General features: G+C 40.8%; 1 protein-coding gene across 2 annotated transcripts in view; it reads left to right on the plus strand.

Annotated features, from left to right (window-relative positions):
• Window positions 1-10,552, plus strand: part of sema4bb (sema domain, immunoglobulin domain (Ig), transmembrane domain (TM) and short cytoplasmic domain, (semaphorin) 4Bb) — a 56,828-nt gene extending 46,276 nt beyond the window's left edge. For both annotated transcript variants that reach the window (XM_056375834.1, XM_056375823.1), the window contains exons 9-15: window positions 246-427; window positions 1,849-1,999; window positions 2,609-2,819; window positions 3,028-3,143; window positions 4,062-4,219; window positions 4,980-5,071; window positions 5,365-10,552. In XM_056375834.1, coding sequence (XP_056231809.1) covers window positions 246-427; window positions 1,849-1,999; window positions 2,609-2,819; window positions 3,028-3,143; window positions 4,062-4,219; window positions 4,980-5,071; window positions 5,365-6,137 — 1,683 coding nt within the window. In that variant the 3' untranslated portion in view covers window positions 6,138-10,552. The remainder of the gene's footprint in view (window positions 1-245; window positions 428-1,848; window positions 2,000-2,608; window positions 2,820-3,027; window positions 3,144-4,061; window positions 4,220-4,979; window positions 5,072-5,364) is intronic.
• Window positions 10,553-15,868: the final 5,316 nt, after the last annotated feature.

Genomic DNA, 15,868 nt, shown 5'->3' on the forward strand with positions numbered 1-15,868 from the left:
GTCCCATTTCTCCTGTTGCTCATCCTCCTCACCACAGTGTCTTGTGCTTCTGAGACCGTGTCTCTCTCTCTCTCTCTCTCTCTCTCTCTCTCTCTCTCTCCGACCTCGCCTGCTCTGCACCCTCCTTCCACTTCCATCAACAGATCCTCGTTGTACATCAGCCTTAAAGGAACAGAGACACTTGTCTTAATAAAATAATATAGATAAATGAATCACCTGTAATTTTCATTGCAAACTGTTTGCAGGGTGATAAGGGAGGTGAGCGGGTGCTGCAGAAGAAATGGACCACATTCCTGAAGGCCCAGCTCCTGTGTTCCCTCCCTGACGATGGTTTCCCCTTCAACATCATCCAGGACATGTTTGTCCTGAAGCCTATGGGAGACAGCTGGGAGAGCACCGTGTTTTACGGTGTCTTCACCTCGCAGTGGTAAGAGACAAACAGAAGGACTTGTTTTCCGCTCAACTGTGACATGCAGGCACTTTAATGAATCTGATTCATGGCACTTTGACAGTTTATGTTTAAGCACAAACACACAGACACTTGAACCTTCACAGCTCACCCACACACACTATCTAGAAACACTTTTTGGCTGGACCACAACACTGGGGCCAGCCTTATAATAGCAAATGTCCGTGGGTGACTGAGTGAGTGAGTGATTATATTTCTACCATTGGTCAGCTGAATGCCACGTGGCTGAGCTAGATACAGACACTTTTTGTCTTAATGTGTGGGAGCCAACTGCGGACTTAAGGCTACGCCTCTTGTTACAGGCAGTCACACAGCCAATCTGGTTTCCTGGCTGCTCGGAAACTACAAGGAAATGCAGTAGCACTTCCAATGCACTGAGCCTCCGTTACATGTATCATAAATACTAAAGAAGGCAGAGAAATAACTAAACATAAGACATAGTGAGCAAGAGAGAGCAGGAGAGGGAAATAGAAACCATCGGTAACTACTAAGCTAAAGAAACTAACAGATCTGAATAGCATGTAAACAACAGAAACACCAGCAACCGGAAATGAGACAATACACTTACTGCAGCACAGTAATGAAAGCCATATTTAGAAATAAAGGGTTTCTATCCAGTGATACACTAGAGGGCTTTAAATTTTAAATGGTAACAGGAAGTGTTGAGTTTGCATTAACATGTAACGCATTAACTCTGAGAAGGGGAAACAGGCTTCGTACTAAAATACAGCTATGACCAATTATACATGTCACACAGAGGCAATGTGAAATAAAGACCTGTCTCTATTACAAGCCTGCCTCAGATAAAAGGCCTGTTATCCTCTGCAGTTGAGGTAAATAAAAGCCCGGGTCATTTTTTTGAGGAAACACAGTAGTTTAAAACTATTGTGGATCCCAGACAGAGGCCAGGAGCTGTGTGAGAGACGAAATAAGAAACTACGTCCTTAATTTCGCACATTGCCCATACACAATCCAGCCATATATTAGGTTTTGACCTAGTCTTGTTAATTTAATATCAGTGCTCAAACTTGGCAAGCTGCCTTTTCTTATTTGGCTCCTCTGAATTTAGAGCAGCTGTAATGAGCTTAAACACAAACACAAGCCCATGCAACCCCAATGTCTAATTAATGTATCACCAAAATAAAGATTTTAATATGGAAATCATTCAAGTACACACTCTTCAAATGTTCTCCAGTGACAGTTTGCTGCTCTAGTTGACTGCATAAAATAACAACAAATGCAGAAAGGTTGGTTGGTTAAAAAAAGAAGAAGAACTGTAACACACTGTAAGAACATGGATCAAAATGTGTGACTAAAGCCTCGCACCTCGTCACATTTCAAACAAATTGAAACAATATGAACGTTTCCTTTGTTCACAGGTATAAGGGAGCCTCGGGCAGCTCAGCAGTGTGTGCCTTCACCATGGCTCAGGTGGAGAGAGCCTTCAGCGGGCGCTACCGAGAGGTCAACAGGGAGACCCAGCAGTGGTACACCTACAACCACCCTGTGCCAGAACCACGGCCCGGAGCGGTGAGTGGTGAAGGCAATATCCTGTGTCGAACCGCTATATTCACCTGCTTTGGTTCAGTCTGTGCAGCTGTTCATTTAAGTGGCTTTAGTCTCTGTTCAGTCAGAAGAATTAAATATCAAATAACAGATAAAAAATAATAACCAATTTTTAATGCTATCCTTAATATATTGTATATTTTGTTATCATCCAGTTGAACCTGTGTACTGATTTTTTTGGGCTGTTCAACAAGTGAGCTTGATTGAAAGCAGATGTTCTACTTTTAGTTTTTTTGCCAACTTAAAGACAGATGCAGATGCTCTTTGTACATTCCCGGAGCAAAACAAATTCCTAAAGATTTAAAAACCAGTAGATCCATAGTTAAAAATTTCTATAGCAGCCAACGCAGCAGTTTGTGTATTCAGTCTTTGTTTGTAATGATAACTCATCCTAAACTTCATGTTCTTCAGAAGTAAAGCTAGCCATACACATACACTATATTTATATATATATATATATATATATTATATATATATATATGTGTGTGTGTGTGTCTCATTGTATGTTTGTGTTTCCAGGACTTCTCCAACAAGCAGAGATTCATTTTTCATTTCTAATTTACTCCCATACAGTGCGTGACCAACCACGCCAGGCAAATGGGTATCCAGTCATCCTTACACATGCCTGATAAAGTGCTCAACTTTGTCAAGGACCATTTCCTGATGGACAGTGTGATCCGCAGCGCTCCCCTGCTGCTGAAACGCAGCGTGCGCTACACACAGATCGCCGTGCACAAGATCCAGGGCATGGAGAGGGCTTACGACGTGCTCTTCATTGGAACAGGTACAGAGCATTACACAACATCTCTATCTTAATGTATAATTCCATCATTTTTTAGGGTGAATCTTTAAAGAGGAAAAATAATATTTCCACTATTTGCAAATACGAAACACTGTGGGTTTGATTTGTGATTTTAAAAACAGCAGAAGCTGCTTCTTTCCTCCCCTGGCTTCAATTTAAGTCACTTATACTTATTTCCTTTGTCTTCCAGATGACGGAAAGCTCCATAAAGCCATCAATGCCAACGATAAGATGCACATCATAGAAGAGCTGGTTCTGTTTCCCGAGCCTCAGCCTGTGCAACACATTGAACTGGACCCTCAGAGGGTAAATCACAATTCTATCATCTCTTCATTAACTGTGTGTCACGCAATAAACTACTTTAAATACATTTATTACAATTTAATACATATCTATAATGATTATGGCAGCACTGGTTTGTGTTCATAATCAAATTCATTTTCACGCAATAAAAATGTGGAAGAGCGAGATTTACCGGAGCACAAACCGGCTACAGACATTTTGCTTCCACAGGGGCCGTTCCACTGAGTTTTCCCTCTAAGTTATCGCACCGTCTGGAACAGGGTTTATGATCGTCTCTGGCATTCTGCACAGAGCTAAATTTCATTACCTTTTCACTCTTTATTACATAATGGCCACCCCCCCCAGGCCACAGCAGCCAAACTGCAATCTTATCTAAGATTATGTAATTCTAATAAAGTCCAAGATACTTTTTGTGAGTATATTCTTAGCTCCAAATAGGGATATGAAAGACTAAGACAGAATCCACATGATGTCTATCTAATATACTGGAAGATAAGATGAGCCTAAATATAGACTGCACTTGTGGGAACTCGGGGCGCACTGTGCGTCAGTATTAATGTGACACTCATGGTGAAAGTTCACGTACGTGACACATATGACGATGTGTACTGTCAGAAAACTGTTAAAAACATACAAGAATAAAATAAATAAATTGAGCACAAGGCTTTGTAGCAACAATTGTGAACATGTCACCATGTGTTTTTAACCACAATGAAATTACTCGGCACAGCTGGCCGGAGTTAGTCCTTTGTTTAGGTTACATTGCTCTGTTTATCATGAGTAATTGTTTTAGCATGGTTTCCCTTTTTGAAATCAGAAATCCATAGCCAAAAGCAGAAGGTCTGTTCTGCCCTGCACTCACCTTTTTTGATGATAAATTTGTATCGCGCACACTCACACATGGCGTTTCATCGTCCGCAGGGTCTGTTGTTTGTGTCGTCCTACTCTGGGCTGGTGGAGGTTCCTGTGGCCAACTGCTCCAACTACCTGAGCTGTGGAGAGTGTGTGTTGTCCAGAGACCCCTACTGCGCCTGGACCGGGCGGCTGTGTCGGGACGTTAGGATGGCGCCGCCTGACAGGTACGAGCTCACATACAAGTGACCTCGGGGGCAGAGTTTCAAACAAACTGTTTGAAATCGTTATTTGTCAACATCCACTTTTAATTTGTTTATCTACATTAGCTAACAGCCAATGCAGCTTTATTTGTTCATTAAGGCTCCCTAATTGTTTAGATTTTTTTATGTTCCCTTTTTCACATACAAAGCGCCATTTAAAACAACTAGACAAGTAAATAAAAAAATACAATTATTTGGCCATACTCGTTCACTCATAACTCCAAAATAGGAACAAATAAGAGACGAATAATGCTAATGGTAGACCGTCTAATAGTTGTCAAGATATTTCATTCCGGACCAAAGTTGTGGACCGACCAATCAGACAATCATAGAGCCATGCTGCTAGCATGGCTAAAAATCAATTACATTTCCACTAACAGTTGACCCATATATACATACATGTGAATGTAGAGGGAAATATATAAGCACACACGTCGTATCTATACAATGAGAAACAGGAAAATATGCTACCTCAGGAACTCATGAGGAAAATACTGTTTTGTTGTGAACATGAACCCAAACAAACACATAAACACGCAGTGCTCATGGTCATGTGCTTGAACAAATAGCTTTTAAAAGAAGATTGTTCCCTTAGTCACAGTGACGAAGCTATTCCCGTAATAAGAGACTTTGAGAGGATGAAATGAGTGCATCCATACAGGCTTCCTCTCATTACAGCTGCTAACCCTCACCCTGTTGTTTTGTTTGGTATGCTCTGGCTCAGCCACTGGCAGCAGGATGTGGAGGAGGCCGACACATCAGCGATTTGTAACAAGACGTTTCCCAGCGCCAGATCTGCCAGACCAGCATCTTCTCGTGAGTGTGTCCTCTTTGTGCAGTGGTCTTTAATCAAAGTGTTGTTTGACACCTTGTCGACACCACAACACGCACATATGATGTTACTTATTGTTATTATTTCATGTGAATTATAATTTAATTTACGAAATGCAGTGATATAGTTATTGACCAAATCTTTAGAGGAACAGTTCAAGAAAGCAAATAAGCAAATTTCCCAAAATGCTGAACTATTCCTTTAAAGTTACAGTAACAGTATAATATTTTTGTAAGGGGATCTTACAATATTATTCTTCTTTTTTTTTTTTTAATAGGTGGTTCCCATTGCCAGCTCGTTACAATCCCAGCCAACACGTTCAGGGTCCTGCCCTGCAAGCTGCGGTCCAACCTGGCACAGAGGAGGTGGCGCTACAGCGACAGCGCCAGTCAGTTTCTCTACGCCACACCCGAGGGTAACCTGGTCGTGGTGGCTCAGGTCGACAGGATGGAGACCTACGAGTGCTGGTCAGAGGAGGAGGGTTTCCACCAGTTGTTGGCGAATTACTGCGTGAGGGCAGAGCCCCGCCAGGAGAGCACCACTCTGATCGGACACTCGCGGACACCACACTTTGAGCAAGAGGAGACCATCATCCTGCCCGGCGAGTCTCGCTCCGAGCAAGTGCACACGAAAACGTACTGGAACGAACTGATTGTGGTGTGCGCCCTGCTGGCGTTCTCCCTCGTGGTGTTCTCCTTGTTTGTCATCTACAGGAACCGCGACCATATGAAGTCCATGTTGAAGCAGGGCGAGTGTCCGAACATGCAGCAGAAGAAGCCGAGGATAGTGGGAAAGCCTGCTGAGAGCTTGCCCCTCAACGGTAACACCATCCCTGTCTCCACTTCAGATCACAAGGGCTACCAGACGTTAAATGATAACTACATCTGCAGCACGCCCACGCACGAGTCCTCGCCAGACAACAGCAAGAGCTTCTCCGAGTCCTCCGACAGGCGGCCGCTTAATCTGAAGGAGAGCCACGTAGAATACTCCCCAACCTGCCCTCGGCCCAGAGTGAGGCTGGGCTCGGAGATCAAAGACTCTATCGTATGAGAGCACGGTAAACGCTAAAAGATGCCACCCTGTATCTCTGTGAAGGATACAGGCCACTGAGCGAAGGAGAGGAGATGCTGACATCCTCCTACATCACAGCACATCTTTTATTTTAGTCATCTTTGTTCTGTGATCATATGCGGAGGTCATTTCATTTAACCATTTCCACTCTGAAGCCAGAGGTTGGTCCGGTTTGCTGCATGGGGCTGGTAAAAGAAGCAGCACAACAATCCGGTTTCAACCAGGATCACGAACCATGGCAGCTGCTAAGAATAGTTATAATAACACAGTCTTTTTTTGAGTCAATCTCATGGCCACTTACAGCGTGTGTGTGTGTGTGTGTGTGTGTGTGTGTGTGTGTGTGTGTGTGTGTGTGTGTGTGTGTGTGTGTGTGTGTGTGCGTGTGTGCGTGTGTGCGTGTGTGCAGGGCTGGGCTGGGCAATATTGGGGAAGGAAAAATAAAACGAATAAACGCATAATAAACAGACCTTCCTCCTGTATCAATATTTATCACAGTATCTCTTTAGATATGCAAGATCCAACATTAAATTGTCTAGCAGAAGTCCATCACATGATATTATAAAAACAATAGACAATGAATTATAAATATTGATATGTTGTCCAGCCCTATTTGACTATGTGTAACCCTGCACATGGCTGCCATACATACTGTTATTATGCACACTAGAACCAAGCTACAGCTACATGGAGACCAAGAGTTCAGGTTTAGGAGAATATAATTATATGTTCATATTCATTATGATCCACACATTACGGAAGCAAGTCAGAAGCACATTTGTTCCCTTTTGATGAATAAATGTCATGACTGTAAGAGGATAAAGGCGATGGGAGATATGAGGCAGACAAGGAGAGAACACCACCCCTAAATTAATTCTGTTGGAACAACATTGGAAAGGACTTCAAGAAAGATCATGAAAAGCTGTGATCAGAAATTACGCTCCAGGACCTATTTACTGGCATTTACCTCCTGAATGTGAGCTGGTCAAACAAGGTCTGTCTCAGTCAGACAAAACTACACCATGGACAATTTTAGGGAACCTGTTGCTCTACATCTCTGCTCATCTGAGACAGCCCTGTTCTTCAGTATTGACCTGCAAGTACCAGGATGAGTGAATAAAGTGACTGAGACACAGACATCCCTGTTTCTGAGGCGAATATGGAAAAGAGACCTGGCATTACAAAAGAGCCTAGAAGAAAAAGCAGGAGGAGGGTCGTCCACACCTCTACCATGTTCAGGGCAGCACCAAAATCATCACGTGCACTGTGCCAAAAAACTAAAATAACTTGATTGTCTTATCTAAATGCAATAGTGCCATTCATGACCACTCCCATCTCATGCATTGTGTTAGCATTGATCGCTGTCGAAGAGCACATGATGATGGAACCAGAGTTGGGTTTCACAAAAGTGGCACTAATTATATGTGTGGAATGTGAGGTGCAAGTGGAAATTTTCCAAGACTGTTAGTTTATTAAAAAAAAAAAAAAAATTGACTTTCATGTAAAATCAGAATTGGGGCCAAAGGTTATGGCGTGGAGGTTAGTTGCTGTGTGGTTGTCAGGTGAGAACATACCCCAATTTTCCTTCAGCTACCCTTAAAGGAGTTTTATCTGCCTTCTTAGTGTTCACACTGAAACATAGAGGTGCATTGATCTTGATGAGCATTAACAATAAAAACTTTTTGAATAAGTGCTAATAAGCCCACTCAAAATCGCTGTAGGGGAGAGAAAATATTCAGTGGTCTCTTGTCCAGACCGTGCTGTGTAATGATGTAAATGCACAGAGAGCGCTGTATTAGTTCAAAATAAGCCACACCCAGCAGGTTACATTTCTTACATACATGGCATCCACTACAGTCCAATGTCAACACGTTGTTAATGTGAAAGCACAAGTAATCAGGGTGTTGAAAACTTACAGGTTTGCACATTTCAGTAAAAGTGGAGCATACTCTTAAGAAATGCAACTACTGAGAGACAGAAAGAGTGGCTGCTAAGGAAAATAATTTTTAGAAGTCAGTTATTACAGGGACCAGTGCAGCCATTACAAACACACTTACACCCACATTGCTTAGACTTTTGAGACTTATCAAGCAGAATTTTCCAAAGATGTAGGAAGCTGATAGTGGTGTGTAAATCTGAATGAGAAACATTTACACGGCCATAGGGACAATATGGCACCACATGTCTTAGAATACATCACCAGTTCACTGTATTGATCAAGTATGCTTACAGTATATATTCCAGTATCACACAGAATCAACATTTTGCTATTTCGAACACTGAGCAGATGACGAAATGCTATGTAACTGCTACAAGTTGACAAAGTAATTGCACAGCATACTGCGCAACAGTGGTCAGTGTTTCCTTTTTTCATTAGTTTTTGTTGTGTATATACAGTATCTGTGAGTAATATTGTGTGTTTTTAAGGGACCTTGTGCAAGATGTGTTGTAGAGATAGTCTTGAAACTAGAGAGTGAACACTGCTGATACTTTTTTTTTTCCCGTAATGCTTTACTGCCTACTTCAGCATACATCTCAACTCTTGCACAGAATGCAGCACATTTCTCACCATGCTGTTTGTTCAGCACCTGGACTGGTTTTTATCAAGCACATCAAAGCAGATATCTGCTTTTCATGTCATACTGAATTAATGAATAGTTAGAGATGATATTATTATTATATTATCTTAGTTCAGCATAAATATAGATTTGGAATATAATCCCTGATAAAACAGTGAGTCTTTGTTTTTACAATTAGGTTTTTGTACACGGTAGAAACAAAAACGAGGTACAATATTTTTTGTGTTGAGTGGAAGATTTCATTACAACTGGACATAGCCAGGCTAATTGTTTACCCCTGCTTCCAGTCTCTTGATAAGCTAGCAGTTAGCTAGCTACTCAAACCAAAGTAGTAATAGTATCTGTTTTTATTTTCATGTCATACTGAATTAAAGGAGTACTTTTATATGGTAGGAAATAGGTTTAATCACCATATTATTGGCAGATGAGAAGATTGATACCTCGTGTGTGGCTATGTTAAATGAAGCTACAGGCAGCATTTTAGCTTAGCACAAAGACTGGAAATGGGGAACAGCTGGCCTGACTGTCAAAATTTAACAAAATTTGCACATTAACTCCCAGGGGTCTTATCACCTTGAGGTTGAAATCTCAAAGCGTCTTACCGTTCCTTTAATTTTGGTTGCTTACTTGTAAATTCAGATTAACAAGAGTATGACGTGTGCCAATAGATTCAAATAAAATACATTTTAAAAAAATAAATAAAAAATTAAATAACAAGAATAAATCAGACTCTAAAAGCCTCAGTGCAGAGCATTGTTTGTCGCCGCTGCTAAGACTAAGAATTTAGAGTCTCTGGAGGCTGAACAACCTACTTTGATTTGCTTGATGGATAACCTCACAACATATTTACAGAATGCCTTTAGACATCACATAGTTCTGCCTTTACCCATGTGCCACATTGTACACTACCCAGCAGTGACTTCACCAACAGAAATGTGGTGAATGGCATGATTGTAGCCCTCCATGGGCACACTTAACTCCACAACACAACACGGGTCAACTATAGATTTACAGTTTCACCCAAGCCACCATTAACTTTACCTAGGAGCTGCTCAAAATCTTGTACTATTCTGTCTTTGCTTGTGTCAAAAGTGATGCTGTGCACATAGAAAACACTTCTCTAAACAATTCAGTATTTAACAATAATATTACTTCCTGATCTCATGTAGAAAAGCTGAAGTTACAATACCATTTGACCTTAATAGTCAATAATGCCAAAAGGGTAAATACTGTGTCGTAAAAGTCGTGCATATTTATTAATGACATGCTTTTCATTAAAAAGCAAATGATCCCATGGTTATTGATGCTTCATTTTGAGTGGCTCCTCAGTAATGCAACATACTGTACTGGACATGAATGTAGCCAACTATATCACATTAACAGCAGTCTATTTTCCTAAAATAACTTGTTGTAGTTGTAGGCCATCCATTGTGACATCTTTTCAGGATTTTCTTTCAGCGGTCATACAACAAAGAAACAGCACAACAGTAATAACCAATCATTTGTGCTGCACGATGTAGTACTGCAGTAAGATGCAAGCTCAGCTCAAAATCCTCCATATCGGCTCAGCCATGAGACACGGCAACAGCTTTGCCTCAGCATACTGAACACCATAAGCTTAGTTGACTGAATAACTATTAGACAAATGTGGTCTTGCCTGCATGATTTCTTTTTTTATTTGTTGTGTACAAATAACATTGTGAACTGTATTTTTTGTATCATTGAGATTGTGACTGTTGTTTTTATTATATTGTACATAAAAAGCACTTTATTTTAATTTTTTAAGATAAATGAATAAAATACATGTTTTGACACATGCATATGAGTCCATTTTATGTTGTAAATTGCTGTGTTTTAGTCTTTGACCCTTGCACTAAACAGATGTTTGAGAGAGATACTTTCAATTTAATAGCCAATTTGCATATAATTTCAGGTGTTAAAACAAACCAGGAGCATTAAAAACATTTTTCCAGATGCATGTTAACTAGACTTTACTGATGGTCATCAATTTGAGAAGAGAACTTGCTTTTTAAAACAAACATGTTGATAATTTTTTAGGTTTAAAACAACTGCTGCCTTCCTCTTTGGAGTGTTTTTGTTGTGAACTGTGCGCAGAGGAACACTGGATCTTTGATAAGGGAATGTATAACACTTTGAGGAGTGAAAGAAAAGATTGGAGGCATGAAGTTTCACTTATGTCTAAATCTGTAATTGGGGCCATAAAAGGTGCTAAACACAGTAAGTTGTTAATCAGTGTGTAGGTTATGAGGTTCAGAGTGTACCACATGAATAGATATTGACTTTTGGGGAATTAATTTAATCAGTTACTTTTATTGTTATAAACCTATTCATGAAGCAATGAAGTGAATTAAAATTAAAATTATGGTACTCAAAAAATGTTTTAAAAAGATTTATTCATTGAATGTGGCAATTAGTTGTTTCATTATTCAGTCTTAATTGGATTGCAAAATACTTTTTGGAAAGCATTTGAAATTTTACTAATTTACTAGTGTCTTTTCATACTATCATACAACTGAAAATTCATTTGTTATCTGCTTAAACATAACCAATTTATATTATAGCAGTATACTAAAGAATTAAAGCTCTGATTGGTCAACTAAAGAGAGGGGATCCTTCTCACAAGACTGAAAATACTGGCCATGAGCTCTTTACACCCAGTTACAGAATTTTGCTGCACACTGGTCATGGATACACAGTTTCAGAGGGCAGCACCGTCATAAACATCAGCTTTGTGAATCAGTACTTACAGTTTTTTTTGGACACTGTCTGTAGCTGCTGCCCAGTACTGAATGATATTTACTCAGTCGGGAATGAGAGATGATGATACACTGCTGCTGTGTTTGATCGTGGTACAGCACAGGTAAAGACTGGATTCTGTTTTCTTTCCAGTTCGTCAGTCTGCTGTGAACTTTGAACTCAGCACAGGCTCATCAAACTGATGAGGTCATCCCCCTCTCTCTTTTTCTCTCACTTCTTTTCTCCCTCTGCAGTTATACTGTTCCACTCAGTTACCCTGAGGCTGCTGAGGATGGTCACCTGTTGGCGTTTGCGATCTGTGATTACTCTGTCAACTCAGCAGTAAGATTCATCAACAAATTTGAGGATGTACATCTTCAGCTGACTTCTTTCAGGCATTCTCTCTGGGACATCCAAACAAATGCATATAGGTTTTCTCATCTATTCTTGACCACAGCTGCTACAAACATTAACCAACTCCTCACATCCTCTGACACTTGTACAGAGCATATCTCTGACATCTGCAAACATCCAGCCTGTTTGGATGATTCACAATTTCATTTAGTATATTTATTATAATAAGACCACATTACAGATGGTCTCTTCAGAGAGAGGGAGGAATGTATCATCTGTCATCGTGTAATGACAGATGTTATCTGACCATTCGATCATCTGCAGTCAATGGTAAAGTGCTTAAAAGAAATCAGAGTGAGTGCAGTTTCTGAACATAAATTTTGACCATCTGGCCTCATAAACAACATACAGACTCTCCCTGGAATATGTTTTATTTTACGTTTCCAAGAATATCAAAACCAGGTTTATTACTAATCATTCACAGATATTTACACATGCAGTCAAATGTAACTCATTAGTCTAATTAGGCTGTTTGCAGGGGCAGCAATATGTGAGTACACCTAGTCCTCCAGAGTTACATTTAACAAAGACCTTGAATTTGTATGACCTGTCAAAAAGATTAGGGATTTATGGAAAAAGGTGTTTAACTAAATGTATGAGTAAAAGGGAGCAATTTTATATGTAATAACAAATGGTTGGACTTCAGTAGCTCATTTAATGTGGTGTACCACAAGGATCTATTTTAGGACCCTTATATTTTCTTACATATATTAATGATTTGTCATTATTTTTGCAATATTCATTTCCCCATTTTGTTTGCTAATGATACCATCATGTCTAACCTGGGGTCACTGGGTGTTTTGGGGCTTTCAACATCAGACGCCCAGATGATCCAGCTGGCATTGATCAAACCCTGACTTGCAACCCAGCAGCATTCGCTCAAGGATCTGCTCTCTTGATCAACAGCCACCTAGTGGCTTTCTCTGCACCATCTGTGGCTGATCTGGCGGACCTCCTCTTTGCCTGCCCAGAGATGCCCAGCAGTATAAACGCTTAGCAGAGTGAGCGTCCTGCAATTCCTTGGCAACTCCCCCTCAACAGGCTCACAGCAGGTTTTCCAGCCTTACCTTCTGCCCTCTTTCACAAGCTTCTAGTACTTGGCACACTTTTTCTTGTTGGCCTTGTCCATATGCTCTTCCCAGGGCACTGTAAGTTCCAGCATGATCAGCTGCTTGGTGGACTCAATAATGATCATGTCTCATTGCAGACATACTGATGTTATCTGGGCTGGGAACTTTTGCTGGATGGCTGCTTTGTGGGTCATATGTTTAAAGACTCTGGACATCTGGGTTAAGAGATGGAGAGTCGAAACATAAGGTGGAAGAGGGAGGTGCAGGTGCTGACACCACCTCCACCACCAGCAGCTATGGCTGCGGGAACTAGTGGCGAGAGCACAATGCTCTTATAGTTTAGACATAACCAGTTCTACTCTGCCTCTGAATGACTTCTTACCTTGACCCTAACTATTCTCACTCTTCATGCCTAAACCTAGCCATCCCAAACAACGAAGGCAACAATCATTAGCCAATCAGAGGCAGTGTAGGGTGTGTCATATCAACTCTATCGTAGACACCCAACTTCAATATTCCGGCCAGACGTTTTGGGAAAGAAACTTTCAGCCGTGCATTTACACCAGCTTGGTTTGCTAAATTGAAGTGGTTTCATTACGTGGTGGAGTGTGGTCAAGTTGTGTGTTTTGCTTGCATAGAAGAGGCAGCAAAGGGAAACCAGCTGATTTCGTGTCCCTTCACCTTCTGTAGGAGCTGGACCCAGGCCTTCCTGATCTCTAGCTCAAAATGCAAGAGGATGTCACCCGAAAGTCTCCTGTCACAGTTCAGAATGAAGCAACATGTCTATCTAAGCTCCATCCTCAAACAAGAGCTCTGTTTACAGAAGCTGAAAAACTCGTAGTTATGTCCGTGCCTGCTCATGTCTGTGACCTCATTCGACCAGACCTTCTCCACTTTGCATCATGAAAACGTGGCTACAGCAACACCATGACCCAGAAGAGACAAACTCACCTCTCCCTGATGCATGTCCACACTGACATTTTGAACTCATTGGACATCCATGCCCACAGCCCCTGAGCGCATGGCCACATTTGGATTATTATAAGTACTGGAGCACATTGTCTGCAGCTCAAGGTAAGATATTTGGTTTAAGCTGCAGCTGAGCAATTTAATATTCAGCTGTCAATTACATTTAACATCCCACTGATACAACCTTGTTGAAAAAATGTGCGTATTTGTATATGTTCTTGTGTGCCGTGCGCAATGAGCTTTTGGACATGTGTATTGCAGTGTAATGGCATTATTGTGAGCTATTTGTGAAATAGGATTACTGATTCCTTTTTATAGACCTGGCTGCTGCTGTTGTTACTGCTGCTTTTTTGGTGTGTGTGTAGTAGTATTGTTGTAGGCCTATGTTGTATTTGTATGGGTTGTATTGTATGGGTAGGAGTAAAATGCTCCTCCAACTACAGCACCCCCAACTTAAAACACCTTCCCGTGGCCCTGCCAGCAGCTCTTCTCCGCAGTACAATCTATGCCATTGTCTCTGCAGTCGACATTTATGACACAATACATTTCTTCAGGTTGTATTAAACCACAAGATGTTTTCTGCAGATTCATTTATTTATTTATTTATTAAGTGTAATAATGCAATATTCCTTGTTCTGATACTTTATAAGAATCAGCCTTGATGAGAGCCTATCATCTCCTGATTGTCTCCTTATTTGTTTGGGACAGTTTAAATAAAGATGAATTGTGACAATTACAGCTACTGTCACTTTTAAGGAAAGCCTTGTTTCCAACTCACAATGCCAATTACCTGGTGAACGAGCTGTGCTGAAAGATTCATTTCTCTCTTTTCATATCTCTTTACCAAAGCAGCAATTTAATCATCGACCTTCAGAGTAATAATTTTCTTCTCACAATATGTTTTTGGTCTTGACTTCTTTTCATACTTGTGTACAAAAGAACAAGTTTAAAAGACCAACCAGAAGTAATACTAATGAACACGGGGAGACACACAGATCTGGATTCATACACAACGGCTTTGTGACTGGGCCATTAATGGAAATTTATATCACATCAAATACATAACACTGTCAGATTGTGTATCAACATCAATTTACAACCCAATGATCAATTTACAACTATCAAAGTAGCAAATCAACCCTGGAAATGATGAACTGACTATACAAAGCAGGTCCACCGTGGCTGCTGCATGCAACAAAAAGAGTCTGTTTTTGTGCTTGCATCAGGATATGTAATTACAGTTCATTTCACTTAATGCACTAATGAGGGAGTCCATTTTCATCGACAAAACAACAGACCTCAGTCTGTATTCTGCCGAGCCTCTGACCCAAAATTGGCCTCAACAGGTACAAAATATCCTGCAGGAAATTCTGTTCATACAGGACAGTGCACTGTGAATAGATCTCTGCTTATTGATGTCCTAGCACTCCTGCTGAGACACAGACCAGCTGCCAGCAAGAATAAAATACCTCTTCCCTCACAGACTGCCCATGTGTGTGAATGATCTGATGGTCACATGGATAGCAGAGAGCACATACCCAGTGCTGACTGTGACCGTGACTGTGCAGAGGACTCTCATCCAGCACCATTCCTCAGAATGACTCAGGGACAAGGGTTCTGCCCTTGTCTGTCTTTCTGAATCCCACCAAACCTCAACGTATTCTCTCCCTTTTGATGCCCTGTGACAGATCCCATTTACTTTAAACACCAGCCGCTCATCTGCTGTCACCAACCATTTGATGAAGAGCAAACACAGTAATTTGCTATTCATTATTAACAAATCACTGCACTGTGAAAAGTGCCTTTTGTTTGCCACAGCCTTGAAAACAATTACAGTCAGCGTGCATTTCAGCTATGGTTGCATTGCGTATTTCATGGCAACACTTAGTTGATGGTGAAATTGAAAAGCAGATTTACTTTTTAT

This window comes from Seriola aureovittata, chromosome 1, assembly GCF_021018895.1.
Source record: "Seriola aureovittata isolate HTS-2021-v1 ecotype China chromosome 1, ASM2101889v1, whole genome shotgun sequence".
Classification (NCBI taxonomy): Eukaryota; Metazoa; Chordata; class Actinopteri; order Carangiformes; family Carangidae; genus Seriola; species Seriola aureovittata.